Source organism: Ostrinia furnacalis, unplaced genomic scaffold, assembly GCF_004193835.3.
Source record: "Ostrinia furnacalis isolate ACB-3 unplaced genomic scaffold, ASM419383v2 OfSCF7340, whole genome shotgun sequence".
Classification (NCBI taxonomy): domain Eukaryota; kingdom Metazoa; phylum Arthropoda; class Insecta; order Lepidoptera; family Crambidae; genus Ostrinia; species Ostrinia furnacalis.
This window is the reverse complement of record NW_021137579.1, coordinates 428031-449195: the sequence shown is the minus strand read 5'-3', so window position 1 is coordinate 449195 and position 21165 is coordinate 428031. Positions and strand designations below refer to the sequence as shown.

Here is a 21165-nt window from a genome sequence, read left to right as displayed (position 1 = left end):
GATAGAAAACATAATAACGTACCTCAAGTCCAGGTATTTAACTTTAGCGCCATACATCTTCTGCAACGCCGGTGGTATCCTCTTACAATCTTGGCCGCAATAGCTTAACTAAAACAAGAGAGAAAGGGTTTAATTAATGACTATGAAATTGCGAAATAATCGGATCATTCGAAAATTCGAAATGCGTTTTAGGTCCACATTACAGTCAGCGTCAAATAGTTCGTACACCTACAGTAGCCAATAAGTTCGTAACACGTCTTTGTTACAATTGGATTAAGATTATTATTGTGTTGTCAACTTTTTGGCCACTTTGAGTGTCGCTCTCAACTCGATCCAATATCTATACTTATAATAAATCTGTAGAGAGGTCAATTCTGTACATGAAATATTTTTTCAAAATAACTATCAGGGGGTGATTAGTGATCGATACTGATGCCAAAAATGCAATCAGTAAAATTTTTGTCTGTCTGTCTGTCTGTCCGTCTGTATGTTCCTTATAGAAACAAAAACTACTCGACGGATTTTAACGAAACTTGGTACAATTATTCTTCATACTCCTGGGCAGGTTATAGTATACTTAGGAATTCCCACGGGAACAGGAATTAGCGAGAAAATCCTTTTGTATGAAAAATCTAAACCGCTTAAGTTAGACGCTTGAAATTTGGCATGTAGGTACCTTAGTAAACTTAAAGCTTAGTTACAACAAGTAAATCCCGAAATTCCCACGGGAACGGGAGTTAGCGGGAAAAAACTTTTGTATGAAAAAATCTATACCGCGTAAGATAGATGAAGGGGGTAAAACGGGATCCACGCGTACGAAGTCGCGGGCGGACGCTAGTCAGTCATAAAGTCTCTCTTATATGACGGAGATTGGATCCTCTTTGGGTTTGAGATTCGTTCTGTAATACCGTGGTAATACGCAACCTAGCTCTAGTGAGGTACGGTTAAATCGATACTAATACTATTAAGACGTCATCCCTGAAACTGTAACAGCTGAGGGCCATGACCCCAAGACTGACAATTCAGACTTTATGGGCGACCACATACATAATGGCTCAATTGAACAAAATCATATTATTTTACAATCAGGTTGTACCTATTTCAAACCTTGCCATAACTGCCATACTAGGAGCCCATTGGGACTGAAATAAATTGTGCGAAAAGAAAACATAGTTCTCATTTTCTCAAATACCTCATTTTATTCTAGGAATACACAATTCCCGAGGGACATGTTACAGTATTTCTCTAGAAAGCTACTTTTATTATGCAAAATGTTATCTAACTTAACACACAAAGTTTCCAAATCGTCGTGGTTGCCATGTCGTTGACGTTATCAAACTTCTAAATGCATGTACACGAACGTGAGTAAATACCACTTTGAAAACTTTCAGAGGATAAGCCAAATCTAATGGACCTTGGTATCATGACGTCACCTGAATGCTGAAACATTTTAACTATGAGTTCACCCAACTCCAGATTCCACTGCAGTGATTAACAACCTTTTTTTTCCAGCGGTGAACTTTATTAGTTCAGTTTTTAAATACAACCGCGGTATTTCAGCAGCGTAACGGACAGCATTAATGAATTCAAAACTCAACGACTTTTTAATTTAAAAAAGTAATAAGTACCTAAGTAGATCTTAAAAACTTCTAAGCTAAAAATTTTTAATTGGACATTAAATTTTTCGTGGAAGCTTCTTATATCGTTTTAGTAATATTTACTAGCTCATTTCTAATTCGTGGGTCCTGTGGGTCCTACCCAATAGACAAAGGATTTTAATTAGTATAACATAACATCCAATCGTTTTTTTATTCTGATTTCGATATTTTATTGATATAGGTACGATCGCGATAGCTCAATGTAGGTACGATAAAAGTAAAGCTCCAAAGTTACAACTAACTAGGAGGGAAGTTCAGGATATTTATAGAGTTCATAGATTCTCTATGTTCCAGGTCTATGAAATGACATACCTAACACCGGGGTGTTATACAGGGATCGAGCACCATGTAGGTAGAGTCTTGTGCCCACACACTAAAGAGAATTATTAGGGATAAATAAATATATTACATTCCTAAAAGAAACTATTAGCCAACCCACACACGCCACATAAAGTACCCTTGAATGATAAGAACACCTATATCTGGAAATAAACATTTGCGGAATCTCGGCCACTCGGCAAACTAAAGCTGGATTAGATACTCTTTATGACGGAGGTATAAATAAAATGACCTCCGGATCGCCATTAAGATTATGTTTATGGGAGATTCAGGAAATCGATAAGAAGCACATAATATCTATTAACAGTCATAGTTGGGCACCGTTAATCAAATAGTTAACTTCGTTAATCGTTAAACCGTTACTAAAAAAATTAACTTCGTTAAACGTTAAAACGTTACATTTCGGATGATTTAACGCAAGTTAACGTTAATCGTTAATCCGTTAACACGTGATAATAAAACGAAAAAAAAAATTGTATGCAAAGTTCAAATGATTTCGAAATCTTGTATCGCGCATGGAATTTATTCCTCTTTTATGTTTGCGCTACAGGCTTTCCAACTTATTTGAACCTTGCATAAGTAATTTTTTTTTTTCGTTTTAGTACAACTGCATTTCAGAATAAAAGCTTTTATTATAATTTTATTATACACTTTAGTTGTATCTCAATCTCAGAGCCTTGCCCTTGATACAATTACAATACAATTTAGCACCAAAGTGCTCGAAAAGACAAATCCAACAAATCCAAACTCGATAAGTTTCCACCGTTTCGTTTAGGAATTCCTATGGCCGCCTCTTGACTCCATCAGCAGAACCCTGGACAAGTGGACATCATTTAGTACTAAAGTGCTCAAAATGACAAATCCAACGAACCCAAATTCGATGCGATTCCGTCGTTTTATTTAGGAGTTTCTATGGCCACCTCCTGACTCCATCATCAGACCAGCTCAATGGTACCATAACATTGGATTGTCATCGTACTTACATAAGTATACTCAGCTCAATCGGTTGACGAAAACTGGTCTTAAATTCAGTTGTAAATAAGTAAATAAAAAAAATGCATTTTTTATATCGTTGCGTTGGTAATCTGGCTACAAAAACTGTTGTTTTGGGTTCTGGAAGTTCTGGAAGCCCGAACGTACTTGTCAGAACGCGTTTTTCAGCGTGTCTGCTGTATGTTTTTGGTAAATAGTAGGTACTGGATTAACGATTAACGGACTTAGGAAAATTTAACGGAAGTTAACGAGTCCGTTAACATTTTTTAAAGTTAATCCGTTAATAGAAATGTTAACTTCGTTAATTAACGATTAACGGATTAACGAGTTAATGCCCAGCTATGTTAACAGTAAGAGTCGGTAAGAGTCAGATAGAGTTACCAGTACCATAGGGATTTTTTTTATTAAGCATTAAGGGACTGTTCCCACCTCTCGTTCCCACCGCTGCAATTCCTGTGTGATTTACAGCTCGAGCTTGACGTATAAAGCATTAGTAAATTATGAAACGATTTTTTCAGTACGTGCTAAATATATCCCACATAGCATTTGGCTTTACATATAATAAATAAATAAATAAAACAAAAAATATATGTACCTATTATTTAATAAAAAAAATGATTTTGTAAAAATAGCAATCAACTTTCAGCTTTAATAAAATTATGTTTCAATCTAGAGTACCTAAGTATCCCCCAATGTGTTAGTATGCTCTAAAGATAATATATTAACACAATATAAGTATTGTTTTCATAGATTTAATAACATACATAAACAACAATAATGTCTTTTTTCATAGGTAATGCTATCGCCCACGTTTACAACCTTGTCAGAGGTCTATATCTTTTTTATGGCGTATTCTTCTTGTGTATCGTTTTTTACAGCGGTCATTTTATTACGCCATTGTACATTTATCACGCTACCAGATACGTCGTAATAAAAATGTTAAAATATAGCTGCGGTAAGGACTCGTATTATAAATATGTGGTAAATATCCTGAAATTGTTTATAAGACAAAATAATATATTACCTACTAGTAAAACAAAGGGTTCTTACTTCTTACTCTTAGAAATCTTTGTTATAATATAAACGCGTTAAATGATAAAGTGGTTCAGTACTCAGTCACTCAACTTTAATTGTTAACTGATAATGAGTAGGTACACCCAAGAACAACAAATAGTAAACCACTTGTGCTTAAAGCCAAACAGAAACAGTGGTAATGTGCCCGAGACATGTTTGCACGACGGATCATGTTCCATGACGTCAGACATTAACCTTGGGGTCGCACCCTGACTCTGTCTGAGGCCCTTACGTTGCTACATACCTACCTACGCTTTTCGTATTACGGGTCTTTCTGTCACTGTCACCCATCTGGTATCTTATTAAGTGTGAAAGGGATGGCAAAGTTCCAAAATATGAAAATGCGTTAGCCATTCAACCCGTTGCATCCACTTACGGCCGTCAGAGGTGCCATCTCCAAAGTGAAGTTAACATTCAAGACACATTTCTGCATAATCCCATCCGTGACTTTACATTCACTGCCCGTGTAAGTGTTCAGCTGCAAGCTGTTCTGATAAGGGTCCTTACATTTCTTTAGCACCGGGTCACAGCTAAACTGCTCCCTAAGGCCCGTTTGGGTGTGTTTATTACGTACCTGCATTTTCTTACAGCCCTTTTTCTGCCTACGGAAGGGATTAGTCCTTCGGATAGGGGGTCCTTATATGACTGATACTAAACTGGTACATATTCTAACCTACTCAAAAGTGTTATCTACTACATCTTATCTTATTTAGGGCCGCGCATGAGCGGAGAGCTCGTCGACCCATTGGGATCTTTTTTGTTTCCCTTTACCTTTATTCCCCCTCATCCGCAAAAATCCTATCCATACAGTGAATCAGGTGCTTGGGTGAGAGGGACCTATAATCTTCTGGTGCCGGATAAGCCGACCCCAGGAGACCCATCTTAGTTCTAGCTAGCGCGTCGCATTCGCACAGTAGGTGTTTCATGGACTCCGCATGTTCTCCACATGCACTTATCTACATACCTGCATCCTCTTTTGGCCATCAGCTGAACTATCCTCCTCCACGGTGACACTAACATTCGAGACGCAATTCTGCACCATGTCATTGCCTCTTCTACTCATACAAGTAACGAGCTGCAAGTTGTACTGATAACGGGTCCTCACAGACTTATGCTGTAGACTGGCACATTTCTCCAGCAAAGGCACACCACTGTACTTCGTCACAATAATCATCCACTTGATAATGGCCAACGGAAACATATACGACTCGAAGAACGTCAGAATCACAATACCGATGTTGAGCACGGTACCCAAATGACTGGAAATCATCCTGCACAAATTGCCCGGAGATGGCATATTAAGACGTTAACATCTGGAATAGTTGCGACTATTGTGCGGGGACCGCATATTAACGTAGTTTTTAATTCGCGCGCGATTCGATGCACAAAATAGTGAGGAAATAAACCAGTGGGATCACATTTTCCGTTTTATATTGTTTAATAAATCCAATCAATTCAAAGAATACCGATGCCGAATTCGATTCGATCCCACATTCCACCAATCTAGACTGAAGCAAAGAAAGTAAGCAGACGTAAGACCTATCATGATCCTATTTGTCATAATTTAATAAGGTGAAGACCAAGTAGGGCATTCCAGTTTAAATTGCCACAGTTGTGTCTGGCAAGTTTGAAATGTATCGAATTTCCTGCTAAATCCGATTGTAATTCTGGGTATAAACTATTTATAACTTAGTCTATTTAACTTTGGTGTATTAGCATTATTACCTAATACCTACATTCCAAAGTTATATTTGATATAGTTACCTACTAGTAAGTAGTAATAAATATAATATCTATATTAATAATTTCGTCAAGGGGTACGGTAGACTGGATCGAAACCTTATATGAATAACAAAGCATAAAAAAATATCGATTTTGAGTCGACAACATATATCCGCAAAATTCGGATAATAGAGAATTTCGTTAAATTCCGATGGCACTGACAAACAATTTCAAACAAACCGCTGTCGCCATCTTTAGTAGTTCACTATCCACTCACTATGCGATCAGCGCCAAAACCTTACTACCTCTTTGCTGGGTTGTCATCGATCCATAAATAAATGGAGATCAGTGCGTTTCGCTATTTTTATGATACACTCTTTGTTATGTGTTTTTTCTTTCAATCTTATATTGGCCGATTCAACCACAGAAAAAGAATATTAGCCACAACCATAAAAGTTGAAGTTCAAATGACAATGTCATTTAGTTTCGCACAGTGTTCGACAGTCCATCCCAAAAAAAAAAAAAAAAATCTTTGGGCGTAAAAACCATTTTCAATTACGAGAGAGTTTTACATCCTGGCTTAAAAAAATGTATGGTTGATACATCTTAGCAAAAATACCAAAAACAAGCGTTCGGTTTTTACATCGTTTATAAGGTATTTATTTATCTTTTAGGCTATAGTTTTTTGGGGCGTATAAACATTTTTTTAGCGAATTTCAATATATCGAATATACAGCTCGATAGAGAAAAAAATTCTGATTAAAATGGTATATATAACTCAATTTGGCCAAAATGGTTTATACGACAATTGAACCTGAAGGTGTCGATATAGTTGAACGATGGTAGCGCCCCCCTGTCATTGAGTTTGGTGGGACAGTTCAGCGTGGGTCATCTATAACAGAATCTTACTCGCCAGTGGTAACCCTTCATTACTGACAGTCTCTAGAATAGAGTTAGTTAATGTACTTATTATTATTCTGTGGTTATATAAACATTGACCTCATTTTAAGCCTTGTCACAATTTTTTTGATACCACGTTTTATATTTTTATATCTTAATTTAACTACAGAAATAAATTGCCTGAATTTGTGTTCCCAGACCTCAAAGTAAAGATATCAATACTTATGTAAAAACTTAAAAAGGCTACTGCGACACAAGCTATGCTTAGTGCAGAAGCCACTAGTTATATTATAAGAATATTTTCGTACTAAGATTTATTGGCAATAAAAATTTTATTAAAAAAAAAACCTAAATAACGCATTTTTATTCCTTTTTAGTTTTCTTTGTTTTTTTAAAGCTAAATGAAGTCAGTTTAAGTTTTATTGAATTTTATTTTTTGCGATATTTTTTTTTAAATAATTTGTAGCTTCTCTTTAAAACAATGTTGCCTACAGTGATCATATGAAACACTTGAATAAAGAAATAACAACAAAATGCATTATCATTGTAAAAAAAAACAATAATAAATTATGACCTACATTCAAAGCAAAATGCTTGGAATTAAGTGAATGCTTCTTCATACAGAAGAAAGATTTTTAAAGTTTTAACGAAAAAACTAAAAAATTTCCTAATCGATTTTCAAGATTATTTCAAGAAAAACAGAAAAAAAATATCCCAAAGTATTAAGCTTATTAGCATTCCAAAATTGTTTAAATAATTAGGTCTAGTTTGTTCCTGAAATTAAGGGTTTTGAGCAAATACGACGAAAAACACTTTTGTTACATGAGAGTTAAATTAATTTTATTCTGTTTTTATTAGTGTTGCTATAGCGGCAATAGAAATTAAATACTAACATCATCTGCAAATTTAACTATCTGGCAACTACGGGACTATTCCCACCGCTGCAACTCCTGTGTAGCCAGGATCTACAGCTTGACCGCCAATAAAAACCAACCAGTGAAGGTTGTTTGTCCCGGGGGAAAGTTAAACTGTCGTTGGACCCGCAATGAAATTAATCAGTTTAATGCCCGTTTTCACCATCAATCCCTATTTTTAAGTGAGCCCTTTGAAAACAAAATTCCTGTTGTATTACCATAGTCACTTAGAAATTAGGGATTGATGGTGAAAACGGGCATTACTTTGGGTACGGAGTCGGAATTCTAAAATAAATCCGGCTGGAACCCCGTTTTTGAGGTACGGAACCCTGTAAGCAACTCATTAATTTTATTAACTACCGTCATACCGTCACCTGCTGTTATCTCCCTTTCGGTTTCACAGTAAGTTAAATATTGGGTTACATTGTTTTCTACTATTTGACTTACCTGCTCTTTTACTTAGTAACCAACCAGCTGTATTTAATCTCTTCACACTTCATAATAATATTTCTTTTGTATTAAAAAAAACAATTTCGATATTTTGTAAGATTTAATTTTTTTTTATGCATAACAAGGCAGGTATTTGACCACAATCGCACCTGATGTTAAGCGGGATGCAGTCTAGGATGGTACATATCTGCCCTGTAAGTGCCTATTCACTCTCGCCTTGAAAAGGCCCGGATTATAGTCTTCGGGAAAGACAGCAGCAGGCAACGAATTCCAGTCCCTAGCTGTTCGCATTATAAAAGAGTCATCGAAACGCTTAGTGCGAGCTGGTGGAATGTCATTGGGATCCACACTGCCTTTTATACTGCTAGGTGGTGCATCAATCGTCGGCTGTCTATCGCATTACAAATGGCAGTAATGTGACGAATGTGTTGTGGTTTTGACAGGTCTTAAATGTCAATTGACTATGGTGTCAGGGTGTCAAATAAGTTACCTACTTAGGCCCAGTGGGTCTAGACAAAGTGCAAATTATAATCGCAAACCAGTCGAAAAGCCCCTTTTTTGTATGGAGTTTTGACGGATTCGATTTTCGATTCGATCAAAAAGTGCGTTTTGTCTAGGGGGGCAGTTTTTTGATTCGTAGTTAAAATAACCAATAGTTAAATTTGACAGATGTCAAATGACAAGTGGTTAAATATCAGAGAAAAATGTTTTTCGAACAATGGTTAACTTGACTTTTAGTACATTTTTTAACTATTAGTTTACATTTTGTTAATATTTAACCTTTAACTGGTGACCTGAAGTCAACAGTGCGTATTTGGTGAGGTGACGTTTAAGAGACGTCAAAGAAAAACTTATGTATAAAAAAATTGGCTAACGTAAAATAAGTTTGAGGCCAAGAATTTAGTAACTTATAAAGTTGTCCAAATAATATAAAAACATGGTTTAAAAAAACATTAGTTTTTGGTACAAAATCAGTCTTAATTTGAGCAAGGTACTTTTCATTAAAAATAAAGTTAAGACACCTAAAATGGGCATACTAGCCCCCAGAATACACTTTGGGACCTTCCTAATCATCATTTTTAGATAGTTTAGATACTAATCAACAAAACTTAGCAGGTAAAGCTATCCTAAGATAAGAAATTAAAAAAACTACAATCATCAAACATCACTTACTAGAAACGTTCACGTCTACAGACATCACAATTTTTCTTGCAGCAATTTAGGCACATAGGTTTATCATAATGAGTTCTAGTGAACCTAGTACATTTTATTACATGGCTAAGACAAATGGCACATGTTCTTTTAACCCCAGGATGGTTTTGGGACGAGGCAGAAGTCGGTCTAGGTGGTAATTCATCAACACCAACTGAACGCAGCTCGCGGAGTAGGGTAGTCATTATAAGGCACGAGTTTCAATTGAGGTATAACTAAAGAGCTATCCAATGATAATAAGAAGCTGCCTCTAGTTAATTTGTTAGTATTGTCGCAATCACTGTTTAAGACATAAGATATTATTACTGAAAAATATCGACTGAGCTAAGCTATAGAATATGATTATACATAGGCCAATAAGGATGTTGAATAGTTGAAACACTTTGTTCCATCTCATCCATCAACCCCTCCTATTTAGTCAGGACACTGTTATTCAATGGTGGAGGTGTTGATTTCATCTCCAGATTGCTCAGATTTGGTAACATGCAGACTTTCTAAAACGAAGTCAGGATCGCCTATATCGTCGTCAAAACTACTACACTCGTCGTCATTCTCTGTTAGAAGCTCCTGTATTATACCTCGCTGACTAAGAACCCTTCTTCGTTTGGCAGACCTCTTTTGTTTATCGTGAGACATTCTATAAAAGATAATAACAAAACATTACCACCGCTGTGACGTCCCTCAAACACTATGAAGTTGTGTAAACTAAAAGTGAGGTGACGAACAACAGACACATAGGTAAAATACACATTAGCACTGACCTGACGTCTGTGAGACGGCGAAAGCTCCACACAGGCAACACAGGAGACCCTGAGCTCGTGCGCCTCCTACTGAGCGAAGGTGTATGGCAAACGCGGAAGGTACCAAAACGCACGGGGAGAAGCGACAAAAAGGCGGGGAGATAAATCAAAAAAACGAAACGCGGTGTCTGAGAGACGGGCAGGTCACCAGTTAAAGGTTAACCATTAGTAGCAAAATTTAACAATTAGTTATTTTAACTATGAATCAAAAAACTGGGCCTTAGGCTGAGATGCACCACCTAAAACTTTAACGAAAACCGGCGTTTTTTGGATACAAAATACATGGAGTTTGACAGTGACATTGACTTATTATGACGTAACAGCAGAGCATACAAATCTGAAGTCTCATTGACGTTGGACGTCTCAAAAAGTGTCAAAAACACGCCAGGCACTGACTTAGTTAGCCGCTATACCCTCAGATCATTGATACCTATAATAGGGTTGTGTTACAGAAAAGATAACAAAAAATCTATTGCTTTATTTTTATTTCACTACACAGTTATGATCGCAGAAACATTATTTTATAGATAATTCATAATTATTTTTATAGCTTATCGGGGTAACATGCAAAATCTTTCGCATTCTTGGTAGGTCTTGAAGTTGTTGTTATTGCCTCCACAGCCGCCATAGACAAACTCCTGGCATCCGTGCTCTCTGGTGTACGCGTATCTGTAATAAAAAAATAATTGAAAAAAAATATTGAGTGGGGTTTGCTCACTCTATTTAATCTATGGAGACTTCTTGGCGTGAAGCGTCAAATTTTTTGGCGGAAAAGTGAAGCGTTGTGTTTCTGTATTTAATTTATTATTGACTGACTCACTCATCACGAAATCTCAGAAACTACAAGTGCTAATAGTCTCAAATTTTGCATGGGGGTTCCTTTTAGAACGTAGGTTGCTCACTAAGACAGGATTTTCCAAAATTCAACTCCTGAGGTGAGGGGGTAAAAAAAACGGGATCCGCTAGTTAGTAAATTATTATATTAAGCAACGACGTCCACCCACAAGGTGGACCGACGACCTGATAAAGGTAGCAGGAAGGCGCTGGATGCAGGCCGCTACCAACCGTGCGATGTGGAAGTCATTGGGGGAGGCCTATGTTTAGCAGTCAAGTGGATGTCCTATGGTTGAAATGATGATGATGATGATGATGATGGAGCAATATTGGATTATTCCATTTTAGTGTTCGTTAACGAGTGTAGGCAAATAAATTGTGCAACATGACTTCAAGTTCTTTCAAGAAGTCCGCGCTTGGCGGGAAAGTGAAACGCCTTTTAGCACTATACCTACTTTCAGTTGCTAAAAGTGATGTGTTTAAAAATAAAATAAAATAAAACATCACTCTAGTAGTAAGTAAGTTACGCAATAAGTCCGCGTGAGATCACAGTAAAGTAGACCACATCTTTATGAGGAATATCATCAAACACTTCTATTGTATACTGAATATCATGTACCTATCATTGATTGATGTTAAAAAGTTAACTAAGTATTATATTTGATTCACTGTGTATCGCTACACAGTGAGTCAAATAATTTTGATCGTGACTTTTTCTAAAAAAATAGTTATTTTAAAAAAATTGCACAATATTAGCGTAATGTGGGAACTTTACCTGGGAAAATTGCCGAAACAATTGCCGCTTTCAATCGGCATCATACATGTTGGGTCTGAAAATGAAATGAATAAGCATTAAAAAAATAGTAGTTATAAGTAGATGCAAGTTATATTACAAACAACTAGCTTTCGCGTGGAATTTTGTCTGTCACAGAAAAACAATATCGCGCGCGTATTTGCTCACCGTTTAGACCTACCCTGGACTACGACAAACATTTTAAAACCAAAATCAGCTCAATCGGCCCAGCCGTTCTCGAGTTTTAATCAGACTAACGAACATCAATTCATTTTTATTTATATTATAGATAGATTAAAAGTTAGTACCTACCTATTAAGGTAACGTTATACAAAAAAAATAAAAAAAAAACAATAATATTGGATTTTGCTGCACTTCTTGTCGCAGCCGATGTTGTCCAGTGTCCTGAAGTGGTGGTAGGGTAAGCTATACGTATTTGGGACGTGTATAAGAAGCACCTAACCTGAAAAGGGACTGTAGAAATTCAGCCTGTATAATTAGGCATTTAAATTGGCAACACACACTTGAAGAGCACTGTGTTATTTTTTGTTTTGTGTAAAACTTAAATATTAGTGTCTTCCACTTGATATGGCTGCCAAAGAATACCAAGTAAGTAATTATGTTGTTGTAAAGTAGTCTGGATGTTTGGACTAAAATAAAAATATTTCTTTCTTCCTTTCTAAATAGTATTTTTGAGACTTATTTGTTTTTTTTTTAAATATCAAGTGAAAAAAAGAGAGAGCTTTAAAAAATAAGTAAAGAAATTTTAATCCGCCATCTTCCGCATTGACACCTCACGTAACATAATCGTTAATTTTTTCGGGCGGTTCGAAGTTCGCCGGGTCAGCTAAAACCCGATCGCCGCTTTCGTCCCGTCCGTACCAGAGCGTCGATGTGACGTCACGACTGCCAGGTGCGCAGATTACTCGAACGGGTTGTAGTTAATAATAAAAAATATTAAAACACTCACTTTCCGCACTAACAGTGCTCAGCACAAGAACACACAACAGCAGTAGAATCTTCATGTTGCCCGAGTGACTCCTCCGATAATAGAACCAAAACATTTATAATGTGGCGCAAGATGATAACCTAAAGATATGCAACAAAACAATCATTTCTGCTATATTAACTAGCTTTTTCCCGCGGTTTTGCCCGCGTGTATATCGAACTGTCACAAAAAATTACAATACAGTCTAGGGACCAAACTATCCTATGTTTTTCCTGGTTCACAAAATCCGTTTTTAACAAAATCAAATCTTCAAAAAAAAATATTTTATTCAAGTTTGACCAGTATTTTGGCACACACCAGAATAGTGTTTATGTACCTATATGTCTATTTGTCTATCGACAATAATGCTGTTAAGTTTCATCAAAATCCGTTCAGTAGTGTTTGGGTGAAAGATTTACAAACAACCTAAAAAATCATCGGTAAATTCGTTAAAAAAAATTAGAGTGACTTTGGGTATAATTCAAAGACTTTTCAGTACATTTATTCAGTTTTATTATATAATAAGTTTATAATTTGACAGTGTATCTCTTATTATTATTATTATTAAATAGTTTATTGTTTTGCTGTGGGAGAGACATGCATGTTCTCCTACACTGTCCATAATATTCAAAGTTGTTGCCGTTGCCTTTACAACCACCATATATGAATTTGTGGCAGCCCTTCTCTTTGGTGTAGGCGAATCTGAAACATTCGAATCATAAAAGCGAATTACCACTCACTGATTAATGTCAAAATCTCAGAAACTATAACGCCTAAAAGCTTGAAATTTTGCAGGTAGGTTTCTTAGACATCCGCTAAGAACGAATTTTAAGAAACTCCACCCCTAAGGGGTAAAACGGGGCTCCCGCGTATGAAGTCACCACACTCCTTGCGAGTATTATTTTGACAATTTTATTTTGTAAGAACTAATTTCATCATCATCATCATTGCATCGTCAAGTGCTGAACATAGGCCCAATGATTTATAGATCGCCCGGTTGGTAGCATCCAGCGCCTTCATGCTAAAGCCCGGTCGCCGAGCACGTAGAATTTCGTCCAATGACCCCAAGCTACCCATCCTTATCGCTCGTGCGTAATAATATTGCTGTCACGACTGTGCGACGGGCGGCCGTAGTGACTAGTGAGTGTGCGGGTCATTAGACGAAATTCTACGTGCTCGGCGACGGGAATATACCTCCAACCCTCCAAGAACTAAACAACAAACACGAAACAAAATAAAATTTATAAAATCAGATTAGTATGAAAATAAAAATAAAAATTGATGATATCAATTTTCTGACTTCACCATACCTATATGCATATGTTAACATGGGCTAGTGTCGGCTCATATACTCATTTACCTAACACCCTGTAAACATATAATATTTTATGTATTATATTGGTGTAATTTTTTGTAGCTTTTTAGCACCGCCTACTCAAATTCTCTGTTTTGCTCAAGGTCAGCTGGGAGAGAATGCCATATGGCATTAAGCTCGCCTTTTTGTACGGATCATTCTTATGTGTGTGCAATAAAGTCTTTAAAAAATATAAATCACTACAAAATTTAAAATCGACACCAAAAAAGTGCACTAACATAAAATTAGAAATCTTGCCTTTACCTGGGAACGTGCCTTTTACACGGGCCAGTTTTAACTGGCTGTAAGCATTTATTGTATCCTGTAAATGAAATACACATGGTTACATTGATTTCTGAACGTGTCCTGTTTAACATTAATTTGACAATAGCTTCGGTAAATTACATAATGTGTGACGTGAAGTGCCAAATTGCGGAAAATGGCGTAGGAAATACCTACCTAATTTAAATAATAAACAGTAATTTAAGAGAACATTTTTTACTAACTTTTTTGAAAATATTGTATAACCTATGTTCAGCAGATTGTTTTTTTGATTCTAACGGTGAAAGAATTTTTCAAATCGATCCAGTTCTTTCGGAGCCCATTTCCTCCAAACAAACAATCAAAATCTTTGCTCTTTATAATATTAGTAAACATTTTTTTTAATATTCCAGTTTTATTAAAATAAACAGATATTTTACAACAAACACAAACTTAACTAAAAAATAATAAAAAAATAAAAACTTATTGTTTTCTGCAAAATAAAAAGAGTGTCCGCGAGGCAAAGATGCGAGGATCCTGGCTGCATTTTCCTCGCTGGATACTAAGCCTTTCATATTTTCCGAAATAATAATTAACTATTAAATACGGGATTAAAAATATTTTTATACATTATTATTTATACTAATTCTTAATTTTTAACTATTTTTTAAAATATTATTTTTTTACAGTTTTTTGATACTAATTTCAACAAAGTGACCAAAAAAGTTACAGTGACCACAAACGGGGTCTTTACCCTACGACCATGTTTTTGGCGGTTATTCTTATGACAGAATAAACTCATTCGGGCATCAGGCTAGAAAACGGGACTATTCCCAGCTCTCGTTCCCACCGCTGCAACTCCTGTGCAGCCAGGATCTACAACTTGACCGCCAATAAAAACCAGTGAAGGTCAAGTTTGTCCCGGGGGAAAGTTAAACTGTCATTGGACCCGCAACGAAATTAATCAGAAGAACATAGGAGGAGTTCGAAATTAAGGTTCGACTTTTCAGAAGTTAGTACCTAATAGGTAATCCAAATCGAACGGAAATCAACTGTCAAAATTCATTATGTTTTATTTAATTAATTACTATTAAATATGTTTTTGGTCGAAATATCTACGGATTTCGATGTGTGCAAAGGAGTGGTAATTTTACATTTTCATATGTAAACAATATTAAAGTGTAGTAACTAGGTACCTACTCTCGTCAAAAATTATGGATATTTTGATCGAAAACAGATTCAAAGACAGTTGAAATCCGGATTTGGACAAGGATTGATAAATATGGGAAACGTGTTAGAGATAAATAACTACAAAATTAACTCACTTTGAGCGTACACTGTGGCCAACACAACAACAAATAAAAGTAGTAGAACCTTCATTTTGTATGGATCTGTGGTACACCGATGCGTTTGTGGTACTAAAGGCGGCAAACATTTCACTTATATTAACTTAGTTGGTACATATCACAGATAATATAATACTAGTACAGATGCATCATCCCATACTCGAAATGTGGCCGACCTAAGTCTTGAAACTGCTCGGGCCCGCGTGGTTTCCTAGTGGTGATAACAGATCGCGCTAGTGTGCCGCAGCGGACTTGACCGTCCCGCGGTTTGCGACCCGCTAATGCTTTCTATTCTAGCAACTTGAGCGGAGTATTTATTTGGCGTGCTATATCAAAAGATGGCGCTAAAGCCAATAAGTTTACTGCTTTGTTTATGAAGGCATGTAACTAAGCAAAAAACAGATTAGAGACGCTATTGAAAATTTCGACACGGTATAATAATGTCCATGTAGCAGAACGATCACAGCCGACGCTCAATATCCAGCACAGTGGGTTCGTATCCCGCTACAAATTATCATCATAAAACTCCATTTTGTTTTATTTTATTAGGTATATAAAACAGGAAAATATCGAAACATGCAGTAATAAAGGTTGATATCAATAAAAAAATATAATGAGGTCCTTACAAACAATGCTCAATGAATTCAATCCTTTTGTCAAAGTATACAAAAAGGTGGCTGCAATTTTAGCAGAAGAGGAATTAAAAGCAGTCTCAGGAAATCGACCCAAATATTCGGTATCAATGCAGATTTATAAACATAAATCTCTGGATTTGCGTCGGTATAACACACCATCAAATAATGAGGTAGCGGTCATCTTTGTAGGAGAAAACGGTGAACCTCCATTAAATATAGACTTCTCTGTACAAGAATATTCTCAACATTTAACTACACTCAAATCAACCAGTCCCAATATTGACCCTTTAACCTTTCCTCTACTTTTTCCTAATGGAGAACTCGGATGGCATGAAAATCTTCAACACAGAGAAGAGAGTCGAACTGCTCGAAGCCGTCTTACAATGTTACAATTTTATCAGTATAGACTTCCTGTTCGTAAAAATTTTAGCCCATTATTTTACGCTGAAAAACGTGATTTTCATATAAAAAATCACGCGTGCGGACGCGTTGTCAGTGTGAAGTGCCGCGCGTGTTTTCTATACAAACTGAGGTACTTGCATACAATGATTAAATCTGTCGCCCCGCGCTCCGCGGCGGAGCGCGGCGCAGTGTGATAACCGCCTTAATAAGAGTTATTTACATAACCTATATTAACGATTGAATTTGATTGTTTTGTTAATTTGTCTTAGTTTATTTTGACTGGTGATTTAAAATAAAAATATTTTGTGTAAAAACTTTTGCAGTTTTTATTTACCATATTTATTAAACACAACTAACGAAGCTATATGAATGTATATTTAATATTCTTTGAGAACCGATGACTACAGAAACATCTATCTACATTTTGCACCTAGAATTGTGTATTATGAGTCAAATTTCACCCGAGCGAAGCCGGGTTTTCATCTAGTTAAATTATATTCTATTAAGTGTTAGAATGATAAAGTTGTTAGGTTTCAAAATAAATACACTGGTCATCACAAAAATCGGCCCACCTACGTTTCACCCACAATCATGGTGCCCCCACAAAATTGGTGTTATTTGAAAGCCCAATAAATATCCTTAAAGAAAAACACATTTAATTTCCTAATAAACGATTAACATATACAATAAATGTGACTTGAAAAGCTTAAAAAAATACCTCACTTTGGGCTCACCTCTGGGATCAATTAGACCAATTTTTATGGTTATAAAACCAAATAATGATCTCACGTGTCCTCTTTAACAGATGGATAGCGATTAATCCCAACTTAACAGTTTTATAGCCATAAAAGTTGGCTCAAGTGTAACTACCTATTTTTTGAAGAAGTGACTCTGGATTCTTCTACAGACACATTTTTGGGGCAAAAACCTTTCCTTTAATGAAATGAAGTTTAGAACTAGGCTTTTAAATGGTAATATAGTATAGTAATATTGGTGGGAAGTGGGGATGCATACGTTTGAAAGTGCTTGTCGCGGGTGGGTCGATTTATATGATGACCAGTCATTTTTGTTCCATATTTATTAGTGAGCAGAGATATAAAATGAAATAATTAAAACTACTAAATAATTAGATTAAATTGTAGAATAAATTTAGTCTTACTAATGACTGCAATCAGTAAGTTGCATAATAGGAAAAAAACTTTAAAATATTTGATGAAAAACATAATTTAAACACAAATTCTTCACGAAATATTAATATTTGAGAAATGTATTTGTCAAATATTAATATCTCGTGAATCTCATATTTAATGAAAAAATTAAAACTCTTTAAATTAACAGTAGCCACTCGCATACATAGTTTATTTTAAACAGTACATGGGCTGGTAAATACATTTATGTTAAGTACAGGATAAGTGTTCCGGCCACAAAACTTTTGTCAGTTCAATTTGTCACATGCCGAAAAGCAGTTTTATGTGCTTAAGTAGTATTTGAACAAATAATAATCTTTTAGGAGCATTTATCTTTTAAAAATAACAAAGTTAACAATCATTTTACGAGATTATCAAATTTAAATTCAAAACATTTATTGCATGACACATTACAATTTATATCATAGAATATTAACACTCAGTTGCACCAACTTACTTTACCGGTAACTAACACACTAACCGGTGTTTTTTGTATGGAGTTAGATTTTTTACCATTATGAAAGTTAAAGTAAGATGGTGCAACTTAGCCTGAATGATTTTTAAAAGTTCACTCTAATATTTGAATAACAGCAATTTAATTCCATCACCTCCATTATGCAGCTACGACATGCATTAAAAACAAAGTCTGAATACAAATAAAGACATTTTTTATTGTATGAATTTATATTTGTATGAACATCTTTTTGTTGCATTTCGTGCAAAAATCAAGCAGTAAAGGTTTCCCAAATTTATTTACTTCAATGACGTCAAATTGTGTAAGTTATTGGCATACAATGTTGCTCAAAGTTTATCAAGTTCTTGAACTAGTTAGCATGAATGACCTTATAACATTATGTTAGTAAATAATACCAGTAATAAATTACATAGGTAACTTACTCGATAATTTTCAAAATTCAGGGCAAAGTTGTTTACATGAGTTTCTTCCATGTTCACTCACTTAAAAGTTTCGTTTAGTAAAGAAATTAATGATGTTTGTACTAAAGATTTACAAGCTATTTATTAATTAAAAGCCTGGGAATAGAAGTTTTCCACTTTCTATTTGTAGAACTTCCTGAATCCTGTTTTGATTGAAGTTTGTTTTGACATTTATTGTCAAAATCGATTTTGACAATACTTTTTTTTACCACCTAAACAAAATTAACCTGTATTGCCTGTATTAAGTTGATTAATATTTAATCGATTATACATTTTGATTAATTATAATTAACTGGCAGGCAGGATAGAGACTTTTTACTTAGCTTTTTTGTAAAATTAAAAAGTGGTTAGTCTAACTAAAGAAATAAAATAAACTTACAAAGAGAAGAATACTCACAATAATTTTATTAATTAATTAATCATTGTGCAATGATAATTCTTGTAAGAATAGAGATTCCAAGGTATTTTTATAATTGCCTTTATTTATTTTTATTTTTTAATGTTAGATTTCATGACTGTTTAACAAAGATTACATTAGAGGAATTATTTAATTAAATCAATATCGATAAAAGTTAATCGAGTGAATTTTCATTTCAGTAGCGCCACCTGACGGGATGTACGCGAAACACTTTTACCCGCGAACAAACAAACACTTTTCGCGATCGTCAATTGTTACCGAACGATTTTAAAAATAATCCAATGAGTTTTGCCAAAAAATATTTTTAATAAATTGTGTACAAAATGAAGGTCTTTACGATCGGTTGGATTTGTTACTATTTTATTAACTGTGTTAGCCTTCTCAGTCAGACTTTTTACGCATCGTTAAAACAGCGTTACATTGTAAGTAAAGTATTTTACTATTTAATTATTTTAAGCATAGACTACTTACTACTAACATAATAGAGAACTTATGTTATTTGTCTATTTATTTACCAAAATTTTTAAATTCAAATCACTTCATTTAAATACCCACTTAACTAGAATTCGCATGACAAATAGGTAAGTAGGTACATTCCTAAATAATGACAACGTTTTATCATTGTCATTATAAAATATTAGTGTTATTTTTTTTACTCTTTCGTGAGCCACGCGGCAGATCTATAAATTATGTTCGTTCGTTTCAGCCAAATGACGTCCACTGCTGGACAAAGGCCTCCTCCAAGGTTTTCCACAATGCACGGTCCTGCGCTGCCCGCATCCAGGCTCTTCCCGCGACCTTCACGAGATCGTCGCTCCACCTAGTAGGAGGCCTGCCTGTATGGGCCTCATAAGAAGGCTCAAGGTCACCCATAAATAACAGGTACAAAAGCAAACAAACACCTTATCTGAAGTGACTGAGAACAATCCACCGTTTCAATATCGACATTACTCGGATCTACACAAATAATGTAATTGAATAACTTAGAGTAAATTGCTGGATTGATTGATAGCTGCGGTGATTATACCAGAGAGCCGCAGGTCTCAATAAGGAAATCAATCGACCCTTCTCAACAGCTGCGAAAATATTAACGCCCGTATTCACAAACATTAGGTACTATGAGGTCTCACAGTGCGCGTGGACGCACAGGGTGACACACGAACCAATCACAGAGCTTTATTCAACGCTGTGCGTTCGATTTTCTGCTTCATTTAAGCAAGCATCGTTAGTATACGGGCGTGATTGGCCTAATTTAGTCGATAGTAATATCAGCCTATACATTTTTACTGCAAAATCGCTCTAATTACAATTTCTTAAGAACCCAAAGCGTTAGCTTGATGTGCTGGCATCTCTCATCTCTGTACGTTGTAAAGTAGCTACCTAAGTAGTTACTTTAATTTAATTTAGGCACTTTTCAAAATATATTATGGACTAGGCCTTATTACACACGCTTAATTGGTAATTGGTAATGATGATTGTCACATTTTCGCAATCATACCAATAGTAGGTATTTATTAGTCTGTAATGAACATAAGTAATCATATCGTATGTTATCCTATTCTCAGTAGCGGCGTAAGGGGGGGGGCGGTGGGGGCGGTCCGCCCCGGGTGCCAAGCATCAGGGGGTGACACAAGTCGCGTAGACTAGTACTCACTGGCGCATCTGCGGTCTATGTCATGATACGGGGGGGGATGCGATTGTCTTTCGGTAGGTACCCAAAAATCTGGGGGTACCAGGGGGTGCCTTAGGACTTATGGGGGGGGGGGGGGGTGATCGCCCCGGGTGCCAACCCATGCTACGCCGCCACTGCCTATTCTATGTACTAATAAATATAAATATGTATGTTTGTCAGGTTGCAAGGATGTTTGTTACCTTTCACGCTTAAACTACTTACAGAGCCGAAATCTGGTTAGAGCCAGGGGAAAACAGGAGTCATGCTCATGAAACTA

At 35.8% G+C, this 21165-nt stretch overlaps 2 protein-coding genes across 3 annotated transcripts in view; both read right to left on the bottom strand.

The window, feature by feature from the left end:
- Positions 1 to 18979, bottom strand: part of LOC114364020 (leucine-rich melanocyte differentiation-associated protein) — a 49120-nt gene extending 30141 nt beyond the window's left edge. Inside the window, exons 1-2 of one of the 2 annotated variants that reach the window (XM_028319999.1) lie at positions 18760 to 18979; positions 23 to 108 (exon numbers count right to left, since the gene is read on the bottom strand). In XM_028319999.1, coding sequence (XP_028175800.1) covers positions 23 to 108; positions 18760 to 18810 — 137 coding nt within the window. In that variant the 5' untranslated portion in view covers positions 18811 to 18979. Of the gene's footprint in view, positions 1 to 22; positions 109 to 5028; positions 5546 to 18759 lie in introns of those variants that run through there. The other variant, XM_028319998.1, reaches the window with a different exon arrangement.
- LOC114364021 (trypsin inhibitor-like) lies at positions 10531 to 12830 on the bottom strand. Its single transcript, XM_028320000.1, has 3 exons — positions 12660 to 12830; positions 11672 to 11726; positions 10531 to 10731 (listed from the first exon to the last, which is right to left on the bottom strand). Exons 1-3 carry the CDS (start codon positions 12751 to 12753, stop codon positions 10614 to 10616), a joined length of 267 nt encoding a protein of 88 aa, XP_028175801.1. The 5' UTR covers positions 12754 to 12830; the 3' UTR covers positions 10531 to 10613.
- Positions 18980 to 21165: the final 2186 nt, after the last annotated feature.